Source organism: Brassica napus, unplaced genomic scaffold (assembly GCF_020379485.1).
Source record: "Brassica napus cultivar Da-Ae unplaced genomic scaffold, Da-Ae ScsIHWf_1269;HRSCAF=1813, whole genome shotgun sequence".
NCBI classification, from domain to species: Eukaryota; Viridiplantae; Streptophyta; class Magnoliopsida; order Brassicales; family Brassicaceae; genus Brassica; species Brassica napus.
Window position 1 is genome coordinate 109,300 of NW_026014687.1, and position 15,516 is coordinate 124,815.

General features: G+C 38.1%; 3 protein-coding genes and 1 pseudogene across 3 annotated transcripts; 1 reads left to right on the plus strand and 3 right to left on the minus strand.

Annotated features, from left to right (window-relative positions):
* Positions 1 to 251: 251 nt before the first annotated feature.
* LOC106384185 lies at positions 252 to 8,138 on the minus strand (annotated as a pseudogene).
* LOC106388886 (putative clathrin assembly protein At4g40080) lies at positions 8,014 to 9,470 on the plus strand. The gene is made up of 2 exons (XM_013829063.3): positions 8,014 to 8,632; positions 8,709 to 9,470. The coding sequence occupies exons 1-2, from the start codon at positions 8,190 to 8,192 to the stop codon at positions 9,385 to 9,387; spliced, it is 1,122 nt and encodes a 373-aa protein (XP_013684517.2). The 5' UTR covers positions 8,014 to 8,189; the 3' UTR covers positions 9,388 to 9,470.
* A 377-nt stretch (positions 9,471 to 9,847) lies between these two features.
* On the minus strand, positions 9,848 to 10,689 carry LOC106388887 (classical arabinogalactan protein 3). The gene has a single exon (XM_013829064.3). The coding sequence runs from the start codon at positions 10,426 to 10,428 to the stop codon at positions 9,991 to 9,993; it is 438 nt and encodes a 145-aa protein (XP_013684518.1). The 5' UTR covers positions 10,429 to 10,689; the 3' UTR covers positions 9,848 to 9,990.
* Positions 10,690 to 11,291: 602 nt separating this feature from the next.
* On the minus strand, positions 11,292 to 12,126 carry BNAC03G61040D. Its single transcript, XM_013825556.3, has 2 exons — positions 12,018 to 12,126; positions 11,292 to 11,909 (listed from the first exon to the last, which is right to left on the minus strand). Exons 1-2 carry the CDS (start codon positions 12,030 to 12,032, stop codon positions 11,514 to 11,516), a joined length of 411 nt encoding a protein of 136 aa, XP_013681010.2. The 5' UTR covers positions 12,033 to 12,126; the 3' UTR covers positions 11,292 to 11,513.
* Between the last annotated feature and the right edge of the window lie 3,390 nt (positions 12,127 to 15,516).

Consider the following 15,516-nt stretch of genomic DNA (forward strand, 5'->3'; position numbering starts at 1 on the left):
TTGGTAATATAGATGAATAATGTTTCTATGTTCATTAATATTCTTAATGTATTTGAATATTCTTAATGTATTGAATAAAAAGTTTTCAAATATTTTAAAAAATATATATTATTTTATTCCTATGAACCCCTTCTTCAGGTTCACTAATGCAGATACACAAACGATAGAAGTTCATCACTATTCATGGTCCCATCAAAAAATATTAAAAAAATCCTATGAACCCCAAAAGGGGGTTCATTGATGCGGATGCTCTAAGTATCTGCATCTACATCACAAGAAACAAGTTCAAAGATTGTCACTGCAGCCTGCAGGTTGCATAAAAAAAAAGGTTTCCATACCCGCATGTTCCCATGATCCGAGTAGAAACATGAGAAGCATTGTCTAACAACATTCGGCGAATCCAAAATCTGCTAACTGATGAATTACTGATGTTTAGTTGTACATTTCAAATAAACCTTGACAGTTTATTAAAAGTTATTTTTAGAATACCTTTGCCTCGTAGCTATCATCGATAAGAACGTTAGCAGCTTTTACATCAAGGTGTATAGTTTTAGGGTTACCTGATGAGAAACAAGACAAAAAAAAAACAATATTAAGAGTCTTTGAAAAACATGTGTTCAATACAACTTAAAGACTCACAATCTTCATGTAAGTATGCCAATTCTCTAGCTGCTCCGGAAGCAATCTTCATCCTCTTTGGCCAATTCAATACTGGTCTCCTTTTTCTGCAAATATTACCATATAGTGTAAAGCAAGGTGGCTAAATTCCCGCACACCATTTATCGCACTTACCATGCAAATGAAACTCCAGAATTGGGAAAAAACTCGTAAACAAGCAATCTTTAAGTTCCGGTTACGCAGTAGCCAAGGAGGGATACAAGATGCCTGTGATGGACTCTACTTATAATCTCTATCTCTGCCCGAAACTCCAGTTTCCCTTGTCCGCTTTCAGCTTTAAGCTGCTTAATCGCAACCTCCGTTCCATCAGGAATATCTCCTTTGTGAACATAACCAAACCCGCCTTGGCCAATGAAGTTGACACTGGAGAAGTTATCAGTCGCTTGCGCGCCAAGTCTTCATATGTGAACAAGTTGTTTGCCATTTCTGAGAAGCTACTTTGATTATTCCACTGCTGAAGATTATTATCATCATCTATAAAATCATTATCAGAATATTAATGGTTGATTGATTTACTTTTATTTAGTCAAAACCATAATTTGGTACCTGAACTAAGATAACGACCAAGCTTGGCTCTCCTCTTGAGGATAACTAAAACAATGACTAAGTATTGGGTTATAGTATATGTTTCCATATAAGGAGATATGGTAGAGATACGATCCTATCGTAAATAGGCAATAGTCTTGTATATATATATGAACGTTGAGCTAATGAAGATACACGAGAGATTTCACATTATTTCATGGTATCAGAGCCGCCATCTCTGACCTAATCTCCTAACAGCCGCCGTAGCCTTGCTTTCCAAGCAACTAGCGCCGCTTACACTTTGCCGCGATCCTATCATGACTGATATACAGCCACTCGCCGTCACAGGAGCTGGTGCTGCACCTTCTCCATACACGCTCCATTCTTCCGACAATCCAAGAGCGTTGATCTCGTCGGTTGTTTTGAAAGAAGACAACTATCCTGAATGGGCTACAGAATTGAAGAACTCTCTTCAAGCAAAGCGAAAACTCCCATTCATTGAGGGAACCATTCCAAAACCGCTAACTGAACCTGCACTGAATATGTGGCTTGCCGCAAACTCGATGATTGTGGGTTGGATTCGAACCTCCATTGATCCAAGAATTTGATCCACAGTGTCATTCATCTCAGATGCCTCAGTTCTCTGGGAACGTCTTCGACTTTGGTTCTCTGTGGGCAACGGAGTCCGCAAGCAAGTACTGAAATATGAAATAGCTTCGTGCAAGCAAGATGGGCAGTCCGTGCTGGAGTATTACGAACGCCTGACCAAGCTGTGGGAAGAAGTGCAAAACTACAAAACGAGTCGTCCGTGCACATGCGCTGCGGCTCCGGATCTCGCAAAAGAACGTGAGGAAGATCAAGTACACCAGTTTCTGTTTGGACTGGATCTTCCACGGTTTAGTAACATACGATCTACCATCACCGGTGAAGATCCACTTCCTCCCTTGAATCAAGCCTACTCGAGGGTGATTAGAGAAGAACAGAATCTGAATGTTGAGAGAATAAAAGAAGTGACCAGAACAGAAGGTGTAGGGTTCTCGGTGAAAACAGAGCCACCAGCACAAGTAGCAGCAATGTCGGGACCACGTTACCGCGATCGTTCCACACTGTCGTGCACTCACTGCCGGCATCCAGGTCATGAAGTCGCTGAGTGTTTCCTGCTTCATGGTTACCCAGACTGGTACTACGAGCAGGGCCGTGAGGGCCGTGGAGGTCGTACACCAACCTCCGAGAGCAGAGACATCTCGCAGAGGAACTCAGATCGACGTGGTGGTCGTCCTGCAAAAACCTCAGCTCGAGGGCGTGGCAGAGCCAACAATGCACGTGCTGTGGGATCCTCAGATAATGGAAACGACCAGATTGCTCAGCTGATTAGTCTTCTCCAATCTCAGCGATCAACTACCTCATCCGAACGGTTGTCTGGTAAAACTTACCTTTCTGATGTTATTATAGACACTGGTGCCTCGCACCATATGACAGGGGATTGTTCGATCTTGACTGATGTCACAGACATAGTTCCATCGTCTGTAATTTTTCCTGATGGGAAAAGGTCCAAAGCCACTAAACGTGGTGTATTGTCTTTGAATTCGTCTTATCAGCTTACTGATGTACTGTTTGTTCCAGATTTCAATTGTACATTGATCTCTGTTTCAAAACTGCTAAGACAAACGGGTTGCATTGCTATCTTTACTGATACATTGTGTTTCTTACAGGACCGTTTTACGAGGACTTTGATTGGAGCGGGTGAAGAGCGTGAGGGAGTGTACTATTTTACGGGAGTTCAAGCTGCTCGTGCGAACAAAGCTGCAAAGGATACCTCAGTCTCTGAAGCGTTGTGGCATCGTAGACTAGGACACCCCTCCTCTACTGTTTTGCTTTCTTTGCCATTTTGTGATCGATCTCCTAGTGTTGTTGAGGAGATCAAGAAGTGTGACATTTGTTTTCTTGCTAAGCAAACACGTGAAAGTTTTAATGATAGTATCAATAAAGCATCAGATTGTTTTTCACTTGTTCATGGAGATGTTTGGGGTCCTTATCGAACTCCATCTGCATGTGGAGCAGTGTACTTTCTCACACTCGTTGACGACTATTCGCGGTCTGTCTGGACATACCTTGTGACTGCACAATCAGAGGTCCCCCAATTAATAAGGAATTTTTGTGCCATGACAGAGAGACAATTTGAAAAACCGGTAAAAGCATTCCGCAGCGACAATGGCACAGAGTTTATGTGTCTAACGTCCTACTTCCATGAACATGGCATCATACATCAAACCTCCTGCGTAGATACTCCGCAACAAAACGGGCGTGTCGAACGTAAACACCGTCACATCCTGAACGTGGCTCGAGCATGCCTCTTTCAGAGCAAACTACCGAGGAAATTTTGGGGGGAAAGCATCCTAACTGCAACTCACTTGATTAACCGCACACCATCTTCTGTCTTACAAGGCAAGACGCCTTATGAGCTACTGTTTGGAACAAAGCCTCAGTATGACTTGCTCCGCACGTTTGGGTGCCTGTGCTACTTTCATAAGTTATCACGCGACAAAGACAAGTTTGGACCACGTAGTAGAAGATGTGTGTTCGTCGGCTATCCATTTGGGAAGAAAGGGTGGAGACTGTTTGATCTAGACAGTGAGCAATTTTTTGTTAGGCGAGACGTACGTTTTCAAGAAGATGTATTTCCATTCAAAGAAACAGAAGAGGTTACATTGACACCTACGACCACAATGCTGGAAGCCATTGATGATGACTGGATTATGCCGGCCATACCTGCTAGCAGCATTCCTCTTGTAGAAATCACCACACCAGAGAATGAAAATCCTTCTGAAGAACCTCATCCAGCTAGCGACATTCCCGTTACATTGGAGATTTCGAGCTCGTCACCGTCTGGTAAGCCTCCATCTCCTGATGTTTCGAGCTCCACCTCACCGTCTCCTGTAGTAGCAGAAACAAAGGATACGCCAACGGCTCCAGCTGAGATACTAGGCAGGGGCTAACGCACAAAGAAGCCCTCTGTTCTTCTCAAAGATTTCGTCACTAAGCATGTACACTCCTCACACGCTCTCACGCCTGACTACTCTGATCTTAGTTCTACGTCGACGGTCTCTGGTAAGGTTCTCTATCCCATCGCTCAATGCTTGTCTGACTCTGGTTTTTCAGCTAGCCATATCGCTTTCATGGCAGCCGTCCTAGACAGCCATGAGCCAAAATACTTCAAAGACGCAGTCTTGATCCAAGAATGGTGTGAAGCGATGCAGCTTGAGATAACTGCTCTTGAATCAAACCATACATGGGATGTAACTGATCTACCTCCCGGGAAAAAGGCAATCAATTGCAAGTGGGTGTATAAACTCAAATTCAGAGCCGATGGCACCTTAGAACGCTATAAGGCTCGTCTGGTAGTTATGGGAAACAGACAAAAAGAAGGAGTTGATTATAAGGAGACGTTCGCTCCTGTCGCCAAAATGACAACGGTTCGATACTTATTAAGTGTCGCTGCACCTTAAGAGTGGGAAGTTCATCAAATGGACGTCCATAATGCGTTTCTCCACGGCGATCTTGCTGAAGAAGTTTACATGAAGCTTCCGCCTAGTTTTCATTCCTCTGATCCAACCAAGGTTTGTCGTCTTCGCAAGTCCTTGTATGGTCTCAAACAAGCACCACGCTGTTGGTTTGCAAAACTTTCAACTGCTCTGAAGAAACTTGGATTCAAACAGAGTTATCAAGACTACTCACTCTTCTTGTATAAGAATGGAGCGACAATACTACATGTTCTTGTCTATGTAGACGATTTTATTGTTGCATGAAACGATTTGGGAGCTGTTCAGAAATTTAAAGCCCAGCTGCACAAATGTTTCCACATGAAAGACCTAGGCAAGTTGGAATACTTCTTAGGTATTGAAGTCTCACGAGGGTCTGATGGGTTTTGCCTCTCTCAACGCAAGTATGCGTTAGATATCATCGCTGAAGCAGGTCTACTTGGATCAAAACCCTCGGCAGTTCCCATGGAGTTGAATCATAAACTCGGCTCCGCCACTGGTCCTCTCTTCGCCAAACCTGAACAATATCGACGCCTTGTGGGGAGGTTCATTTACCTAACTATCTCAAGACCGGATCTCAGTTATGCAGTACATATCCTGTCCCAATTTATGCAGAAACCGTTAGTGGCTCATTGGGAAGCTACACTCTGGCTTGTTCGATATCTTAAAGGCACACCAGCGCAGGCAATCATTCTTCGGTCAGACAGCAATCTCAACATCATAGCTTACTGCGACTCAGATTGGGCAGCTTGTCCAAGAACACGTCGCTCTCTGTCAGCATACATTGTCTACTTGGGACGTTCTCCAATCTCGTGGAAGACAAAGAAACAAGATATTGTGTCTTCCTCGTCTGCAGAAGCCGAGTACAGAGCAATGGCGTATACTCTTCGTGAACTCAAATGGCTAAAAGCATTACTAAAGACACTCGGTTTCAGTCACTCCCGTCCGATCACTCTTCATTGTGACAGCCAGGCTGCAATCCATATCGCAGCAAACCCGGTCTTTCACGAACGAACGAAGCATATAGAGGCTGATTGTCATCAAGTAGGAGACGCAGTACAAGATGGTCTCATTGTCACGCCCCACATCTCAACAAAGAACCAGATCGCCGATCTCTTCACGAAGGCTTTACCAAGACCAACGTTTGAATATTTGATGTCCAAGTTGGGTGTACGAAATTTCGTATCACCAACTTGAAGGGGGGTATTGGGTTATAGTATATGTTTCCATATAAGGAGATATGGTAGAGATACGATCCTATCGTAAATAGGAAATAGTCTTGTATATATATATGAACGTTGAGCTAATGAAGATACACGAGAGATTTCACATTATTTCACTAAGATCAAAAATATTGATGCTGAAACTGATGCAATAACAATGGTTTTCTTCTTCTTCTTGTTTGTGGTGGCGCATGAAGGAGAGGAACAGATCCCAGGATTTCCTTCGATGCTAGAGTTTTTTCACGACAAACCATGGTTATTGCATCAGTTTCAGCATCAACCTTATTCATGCCGCAACTCAACTTGATATTTATCATCTTATCAACTGATTACCGTTTTACTTATATTAGTATATTTTTGGTCCTGATCAACAATAAGTCACAAAATATTTTGTTCAAAAAAGTATAATTATATATTGGTTTCACTCTGCTATAGCGAGTTCACCATGTAAACCTCAATGGTGTTGAGCAGAGGAGGCAGTGTGGAACTCGCAGTCTTTTAAAGCGTAAATGTGCACTGTCCATTTGCATTCGGACTGAGTTCCTCTTGGATAAAGGATAAAATATAGAGAACTTCTTGGCTTAAAGGGCTTTATGATGAGTCTTCTGTTGTACATCACCTTAAACTATCTAGTGTAATTGGGATCGAGCTCTTGGATCTCTGAGAAGTGTAGGAAGACGTAGAACCGTGATGTAATGCGCAACCCGGTTAGCGAAATGTTCATATGAGCGTCCGGGTCTGTTGGAACAGAGGCCATGGCCATAACATTTTCTGGCAGCTTAAATTCATTATCATTGTCTATACTATTATTGGTTCTAATATGTGACCAGTTTTCAGAGTTGTAAGGCAGCCAAATGCAATCAAATACATCTGCTCCATAGACACCAGATCCGTACCTAAAACAAAAAATAAGGGCATCTTTAGTACTTGTTCGTTTCGTTGTTTAACATGAACTTGAAACAAAACCTTAAAGATTGGTTAGAGAACGAGCCAATGCCTTCTCTCAAGAAAGTCTGCAAGGACCCCAACTCGGTCATGTAGGCTTTGAATCCTCTGTTTAACATGAACTTGAAACAAAACAGATGAATGGCGTTGCCAAGTGAAACAAAATTCAAGTTTCAAGTTTCGAGAGGCAACATTGTTTCTGATAGATCAGTTTACAAGTCTGATAGATCAGTTTCGAGAGGTTACATTGTTTCAAGTTTTGTTTCAAGTTCGTTGTTTAACATGAATTTGAAACAAAACAGATGAATGGCGTTGAATCCTATGTTTTGACGAGACAGACTTGTAACCTGCTAGTGGTAAAATATAAGGAATGGCAGCGTCGTCAGCGCCACGACTTTCTTCTTCTTCTCTTTGATCAACTTTATAACGTTGGTTTCTCGTCATAAACGGTGACGGCGGTGGCGCCGTGGCGTTTTAGATTCTCGGTGAAATCTATTCAAAATCAATTGTGGCTGTCTCAATGGCCGGTTAGAGCAGATCTTGATGATGAACCAAAGCTTTTCCTTGGGACTTGAATGAAGCTTTCTCTGGGAACACAACGACTCAAACCAGTACTTCAATCTATTACTTAGATTAAAAGATGCGTTGTTCTGTTATCAAAAGAGGTCAACGTCAAAAGCTGCGTGGTTCCGTTATCAAAAGAGTTCACCTTAAAAAGGTGTGTCGTTTAGAGAAGAGGAAACAATTGGATGACGTCAGATTTAGTGATTAAAAAAACCATGTCCGTCAGATTAAAAGAAATGTCAAAACTCAGACGTTAGATCAAAAAAAAAATTCCTATAAAAAATGATGATGTCATACGAAAACAAAATGAGGTTTTCTATTATATATAGATTTTATCTATTTTCTAAGAATTGATGGAATTACTTTTGAAACCAAATGGTAAACTTCTATGAAAAGGTTATTTTGCATCATTTTATTCTACAAATTTATAATTTAGTTGTAAATATGTGAAGTTGTTTGGGAAAGACATGTTGACAAAAAAAAAGTTTGGGAAGGACTGAAAAAAGAGGGGATATATTTGTGAGTGTTTCTATATATTGATCATTTGACCCATGTTGGTACATGGAATGAGATAAAAACAGTTTCCATTCTTGACCAGAATAATAAAAGTATTTTTATATCATCTCATTACTAACCAGCAAAAAGTAAAGAGACAAGAAGTCATCTATCTTTGTAGATCACCATCATCAACATCTAAAGTCTAAACCTTTAATCAATGGGAAGAATCACTAGCTTCGCAGATCTAATCGGAATCATCAAAGACAAAGCTTCTCAAGGCAAAGCTGCTCTCGTCTCATCAAACCCAAAAGGCAAATCTCTCTCTTTCCATCTCTCCGTCCTCCGTGCCACCACTCACGACCCTTCAACTCCTCCGGGATATCGTCACCTCAACGTTCTCCTCTCCGCCGGTACTGGCTCACGAGCCACCGCAGCTTCCGCCGTCGAAGCCGTAATGGAACGTCTCCACACAACCGGAGACGCCTGCGTCGCTCTCAAATCATTGATCATCGTCCATCACATCGTCAAACATGGTCGCTTCATCCTCCAGGATCAGCTCTCTGTCTTTCCTGCTTCCGGTGGTCGGAACTATCTGAAACTTTCTGGGTTTAGAGATGAGAAGTCTCCTTTGATGTGGGAGCTTTCTTCTTGGGTCCGATGGTAAGTTGCAAAAATCTATAAAAGGAAAGTTTCGGTTTTTATGTTATATATTAATTACAAAAGTTTCTTTTTTTAGGTACGGTTTATACCTTGAGCATTTGTTATCAACTTCAAGAGTCATGGGGTTCTTCGTTTCTTCAACATCGAGCACAATCCACAAAGATGAATACGAAGACATGGTTTCGTCTCTTACCAACACTGATTTGCTTCGTGAACTCGACGCGCTTGTCGGTTTACTACAAGAAGCATGTAAGATTCCGGATATACCCTCCTGTGGTGGTGGTAAACCTCTAGCCGACAATATCATCCGTTTGGTCGGAGAAGACTATGTTTCTTCAGTCAACGAGCTTTACACGAGACTCAACGAGTTTAAAGAGCGGTCCAACACTTTGAGTTTCGGAGATAGGGTCGAGCTTGTCTGTGCTTTGAAAAGGCTTGAGAGTAGTAAAGAAAGATTGTCTGAAATCTGCGAAGGGAATTGGAAGAGAGCTTGGCTAGATGGGTTCTGGGGTTTGGTTCGTGAGGTGAAGGGCGTGATTGGTGGTTTAGAGGATGGTTATGAGCAAGTTGAGAAAACATTTGTTGGGATTGGGAGGAGAGAAAAAGGATATGAATCAGCCCGGTTTAGTGATCGGTTAGTTATTGGTTATGGTGATGATACAGTTCGTTTTTCTTCCGGTAGATTTTCTAATGTTGGTCGGTTTAATTATCCGGTTGAACATTGTGCTGTGCAAACGACTTTGAAAGTCTTGTGAATTTTTCTTTTTGTCAGATGTCTTGTGAATTTCGAAGACAAAGGTAATGATATATACAATTCAAATATCGAAAAATTGTTATATAACGATCAGTATTAGTAGAGAGTATATAATTAGTTTATAGTAAGTAGTTGGTATATGTTGGTTTAGTACTTGGTTTACTTTGGTTTATGATCCCACTTGTGTTTAAGCACACTTGTTCTCTACGTTTCAATCTAATGAAGGTTTATTTTACAATTTGTTTCTCTTAATCTTTTTTTTTTTTGGTATAACTTTGTTTCTCTTAATCTTAATCACACTGAGAGAATCGTAAAACTATTTTCAGATATATTTCTAAGTCAGCCATTATAAAGTCAAAGCCTAGATAGTGATTTCATTTTTATTAGTGGGACAATGATGTAACAAGAAGAATGAGTGGAGTTGTTTCATTGTCCATCAGAGTTATAAAGAATCAAAAGACGAGAAAAAGAGAAACATCAACAAAGTGGAAGTGAACACAAAATCTATTTAGAAAAAAGTAGAAAACAGAGAGATCCGTCAAACCAATCATGATAAGAAAGAACAGAGGAGAGATATAGAGAGTGTAATTTACTCAAGGCTATCTTAAGCCAAAACGACGGCGTACAAGGCTCCGGCAATGGCGGTGCTCACAAGGAAAGCTTTGTTAGTAAATGCTGAGTCAGCAATTGGTCCTTCAGGAGCCGGAGCTGGTGATGGCGTTGGTGTTGGTGCTGGGACTGATGGGCTTGGAGCCATACCTTCTGGTTTGGGAGGAGAAGCGACAGGGGAAGTTTTAGGAGACTTTGTTGGTGATGAGACGGTGGGAGGAGTCGCCGGAGCTGGAGTTGGCTCGGTAACCATAACCGGTGGTGAAGCAACCGGTACCGGAGATGGTGGCTCAGCGGTTGGTGTAATAATGGGAGAAGGAGACTCTACCGGTGGGAGAAGCATGATGGGTGCTGGAGCAGGAGCTTGAGCGATACAGGACGTGGCCAATAGACCAAGAAAGATCAGAGCTTGCAATGTTTTAAGAGCTGCCATTGGTCTCTCTTTCAACTTTCTTTTTGGTTGTCGGAAAAAACAATAGAGAGATTGAGCAGGCTCTTGTCTTCGTTGGTGGTGGAGAAATGAGGAAAAGGGTTTTGATATATAGAGCTAATTTTGGAATGATTATTTAATTTCTGGACATTTTAATCATGCAAGCACATACATAGATATACAGCTCTTAGTTATTTATTTATTGATTTGGAATATCAAAACCAGTAGTCTTTACCAAGTCTCTCGAAGAATCGTCTACAAGGGGGATCACCAAACGGAATCATATAATATGAATATGTTAAAGAGTTGTAGATAACAATGTGCAAGATTTAAAATTGCTAAATAGCTATTGTTGACAGTTTGTAACTACACTTCCTGGTTTACCGTGTCAATGCAGCTTCATTCATAATGATTTTGCTTAGCAGTCTAAATAGACAAGTTACATGGAATTAAGAAAATGACGTACTTCTTGCCAACTGATATACTTGAAATATCTAACTTATAAATGTTTGTTTATGTTAAGAGTCAAGACCACGCGCAATATACTTGGTTCCCACTAAGGTTACGATGAGGCAGACAAGCAACTTATTAATATCTGCGGATGATTATGACGTTTATATTATCGTGAGAGATATTCAGATGATATTTTTACAGTAAGATAATCTTTTAAATTTGCATTTGGGGTTCAAGCCGGTGCCTTACAGTCTGTGATATATATAAACCTGGCGCATTCTTGCATAACAATATTTTTGATTCCCAGTCCTGATCACTTACAATATGTCTTGGTACACGGATAAATTTCTTTTGCTAAATATTCTCCAAATCATATTTATTTGTAGGATATTATTATTAATTAATATCTGGTCTGTGTTCCAAAAATAAATAAATCAATATCTTGTTTGATGATATTGTAGCAACAACTCAAATTTTATATGGCAGTAAAAGAAGATTGTGTGCTTTCCTCTTACCATCTCAATGAACAATGTGATATGCATGCACAATCCTTATTTCACTCTTGTTTAATTAGGATAATATTTGAAACATATTACCAGCAAATAGGAAAGTAAATCCAGGCCAATCAATCTGTTTTACCATTTCCATCTGAGTTCTTGAGCCCTTGTTGGATTCTTCAACTTCTCCTTTCTTGTTTTATCTTCACCAGCTTCACACTTCTTTTTATTAACCAGATTCTCTGCCTTTTTCATCTTGTCATTGTCTACTTCCTTCTTCCTCTCGGTGATCTCAATCTTGGTATCTCCTTCCATCTTTATGCTAATGTTCACCTCCAGTACTCTCTTGCTCTTTCTCATTGAAGCATCCAGCGACTCTTCTCTTTCCCTTCTTTGTTCATACAGCCTGCGCAGCTTGAGTGCGAGATTGTAAATCCCATCCTTGAACTCTCCTTCCAAATTTCTTTCTATTTCCATTTCAAGCTCATCACGAATCCTCTCTTCTTCTTTGGACAATAAGAGTCTTCTATCCTCCTACCATTATACTTATGAAAACATTAACTAACTGCTAGTTTTCTTTCCATCAAGAAGATTACATTACATGCATGTGTCATGGTGTGTGTAATTATAATTTTCACTTACCTTATGTTGGTCCATGGCACAATTTGATGTCTCTCTTCTCTTTTATGAGGCGGTCCCCTTTGTGTTAGTTATTTTTTTCTCACTTGGTTCGTAGTAAATGGGGTTATAAAACCGTGTCGTTTTGACATTGACATTTGTCTTGGTGGGTCGCTGTGGGTTCCGGTATTGTAGTTGGTGGTCCAATTAAGACATGTCAAAGTTTGTAAACAGTTCTTAATAACAGGGCTTTAAGTGACCCATTAACTAAACAACCACTGAAGCATTGTGGAACCAAATATTTGTAAGCGCAGAATCTAAAGACTAAAGTGTAGCTTATGTCTGTCTTTTTATTATATTGGTGAGATAGTTCTTTACTTATAAGGTTGCTATGGATTGCTTTCAAGTATTTCTACCTGAGATATAAAGAAGACGATTCACATGTTTGAATCAAGACTCATGCTATTCTTCTATATAACTTTTTATGACAAAAATAATTTGTTTCCTTCAACAATTTGTTTTCAAATGACATTATTGGGATCAGTAAAAATTTTAGATAAACAAATTTCATTTTTTATTTGTTATTATCTCAAGAAAATAAAATTTTGACTCAATGTAATTAAAACAATTTTCTTAGGAGAAAACCAAGAAATTAAGTTTTACATTATTTAAATGAAGAAAACTATTGATAAGTCACTTGTAAGGCATTGCAACATTACAATTTAGCAGTTTTTTTGGTCAAAACAATTTAGCTGTTTATTGCAAACAAAACTTAATAAAAAATCTATCAATTAAATTTGTATCACAAAATTCATTTAATTTTTCTTATAATTTAATAGTGTTCAATTGGTTAAAAATGATTTCCCATTGATAATGAAGTATACATAACATACCACATTATAAGTCTAAATTGTTTTTTTTTAACTGAATAAGTCAAAATTGTTTCTTTCAACTAATTAAATAACACGCTACTAGATTTTGATCCGTGCGCATGTTTATTTTTGGACTTAAATAAATAAATAAAAATGGATGCTATATTCCCTTCTTTTCAATTTAATTGTCGTTCTAGAGTAAAATTTCTGCTTCAAAATAAGTATTGTTTTAAAATTTCAATGCAAAATTTATTAACAAAATTGTTCTGTTTATTTTTCTATTGGTTGAAATATGTTTAGGTGTATATGTAATTATGTTTTTATTTTGGAAATATACAAATCATATGTTTTAATAATCTGTGTGCATAAACCTAGACAATTAAAATGAAACGAAAGGAGTATAAAATAGTATATAAGTCTGAGAATACTTATTCGGAGTCGAGGAACCAAACCATACCAAACTGAAAAAATGAAATAAAAAATCAACTGAATTTCATAAATAACCGAGCAGATCTTATATCTATGGAACAAAACATTGAAATTGAACCGAGAACCGAATGAGTATCTGAAGTTTTAAAATACAAATTATTTACCTACAAATATATTATATTTAATTTCTAAATAACCAAATATTTAAAAAATACTATTTATAAACAGAATTACCAAAAACAATTATCCGAATAATTTTTATTCAAAATATAAGCAATGTTTTCAGATCTGATTTGGGTCCGCGGTCAAACCAGTAAACCCAGTGGCCGTATATAATTCAGATATGCTTATGTTCTTTATGTAGCATTCTATTAGATGTTCTACCAACTGATATATTTTCACAAAATTCAGATTTATGAAAATTTATTAATTAAAAATGTGATAAAACCCAAAAAAATTCCATTAACCCGTGAACCGACACCGGCTGACCCGGTCAAAACCCAGAAACAAAAACTTAATATGTTCTTATAAATTGATTTAACTTCTCATATATTTTATAATAGTACATAAAACTAAATAAACTATTTGATTTGTCATATAAGGTAAATGCATTGTATTTATGTTATGTATTTTAATTTATAAGTTTTTTAGTAATTATCTAAAGTTACATTTATGAATTTTGAAATTAAAATTAGTTACGAATTGGTTTCTCATATAAAAAAAAATAGAACAATGTTATCACACATTTGAACAAAATATGTTATACCATAAAATAGATATGAGAATAGAAAATTTATTGTCGTGATCATGGTTCCCTTACAAAGTTATTAAACTTTTATACTTTGGATAAGGGTTTATGATATAACGATTGTTAGAATATCACTGATACATGATACAAATACACATGAGTTTTTATTATATGGTATATAGCACTATATATGAATTTATGTTTTCGATATTATAATGTGACATTGTCTGTAAATGACGTAAGATAGAAGAACGTGTTAAGATATATTTAGTTTTGAAATTAAGTAAACCAAACTGAGCACAAATCATAACTGACCGATTTCAATTAATTTGCTTTGATATTATATATTGAATCTATTAAATTAGGTGTATTAAAAGGCAAACAATCAAAAGATAAATAAAATCATTTATTATGATATAGTTAGAGAAATAAAAGGGAAGAGCAAAAAAATGTTAGTCTAATGAAGGTTCCAAACAACTTTCATAGGTAGATTTTTTTAGGACTCCTTCCCTTTTAATAGTAGAAAAATTTACACTTAGACATACTTTACCTCTTCTCCATAACACTCTAGCATACCTTCTTCATGTCAGATACTTTTTTATGTGCTATTGTCTTATTTACCCTTGAAACTAAAAATCATTTAGTTATCTTTTTATTCGCTTTACTTTTCTTTACCGTGACCCAACTACTCATTCTCTTACCTTAATATCTAGAAATCAATTACTTACTTTTTTTTCTCTTCCAACCCCTAGACTCCGATGATTTATCATTCTCACCAAAGACCAAAGGTCACGGTTACTCCCCGACATTTTCTCCTGCACTGCAAGGTATGACAAATTCTAACTTAGTTTACCCTATTTCTTTATAGTTTGACCTAGATCCCCTTCAATCGGCCGATTTAGAAACCACAATGAATGGTATGACCTCGTTTACCTGATTTTAATTTTCTCATCCCATGATTATAGCTATTGTTTACACCTAGATCTGCTTCTATGGTTATGCAGAAACCAGAGGAAAATCCCATCCAGATTGCCGCTTCTATGTTAGTGTGGTCAAGGGGTAGATTTGTGTGGTCATGATTTTGTGGACACTATCGACGTTTTAGAGATTTGGTTGTTTAACACTTAAAGAATATCGTCTACACTAGAAGGAGGAGAAGAGAATTTAAAAATGATGTGGTCAGGTTTGTGTTGTTAATGATCACATTTGTGTGGTTAATGTGTTTTAAAAATGACGAAGAATGTTGTCAAGTTTATGTAATATAACTATGGTTAATTTTATACTTTAAACTTGACTGGACTATGTGAGATTTGGTTGAAAAGTAAACGTGACATTTGGTACAAGTTCCTTCGCGAGAAAGATTTTTTGGGGAGGAAAATAATTAAAGTAAAACAAATAGTACCTCTCAGTCTCAAAGTTAGTAAACATGCAAACAAATCTGGAAAAATAACCTTATATATACGTAAACAACTCT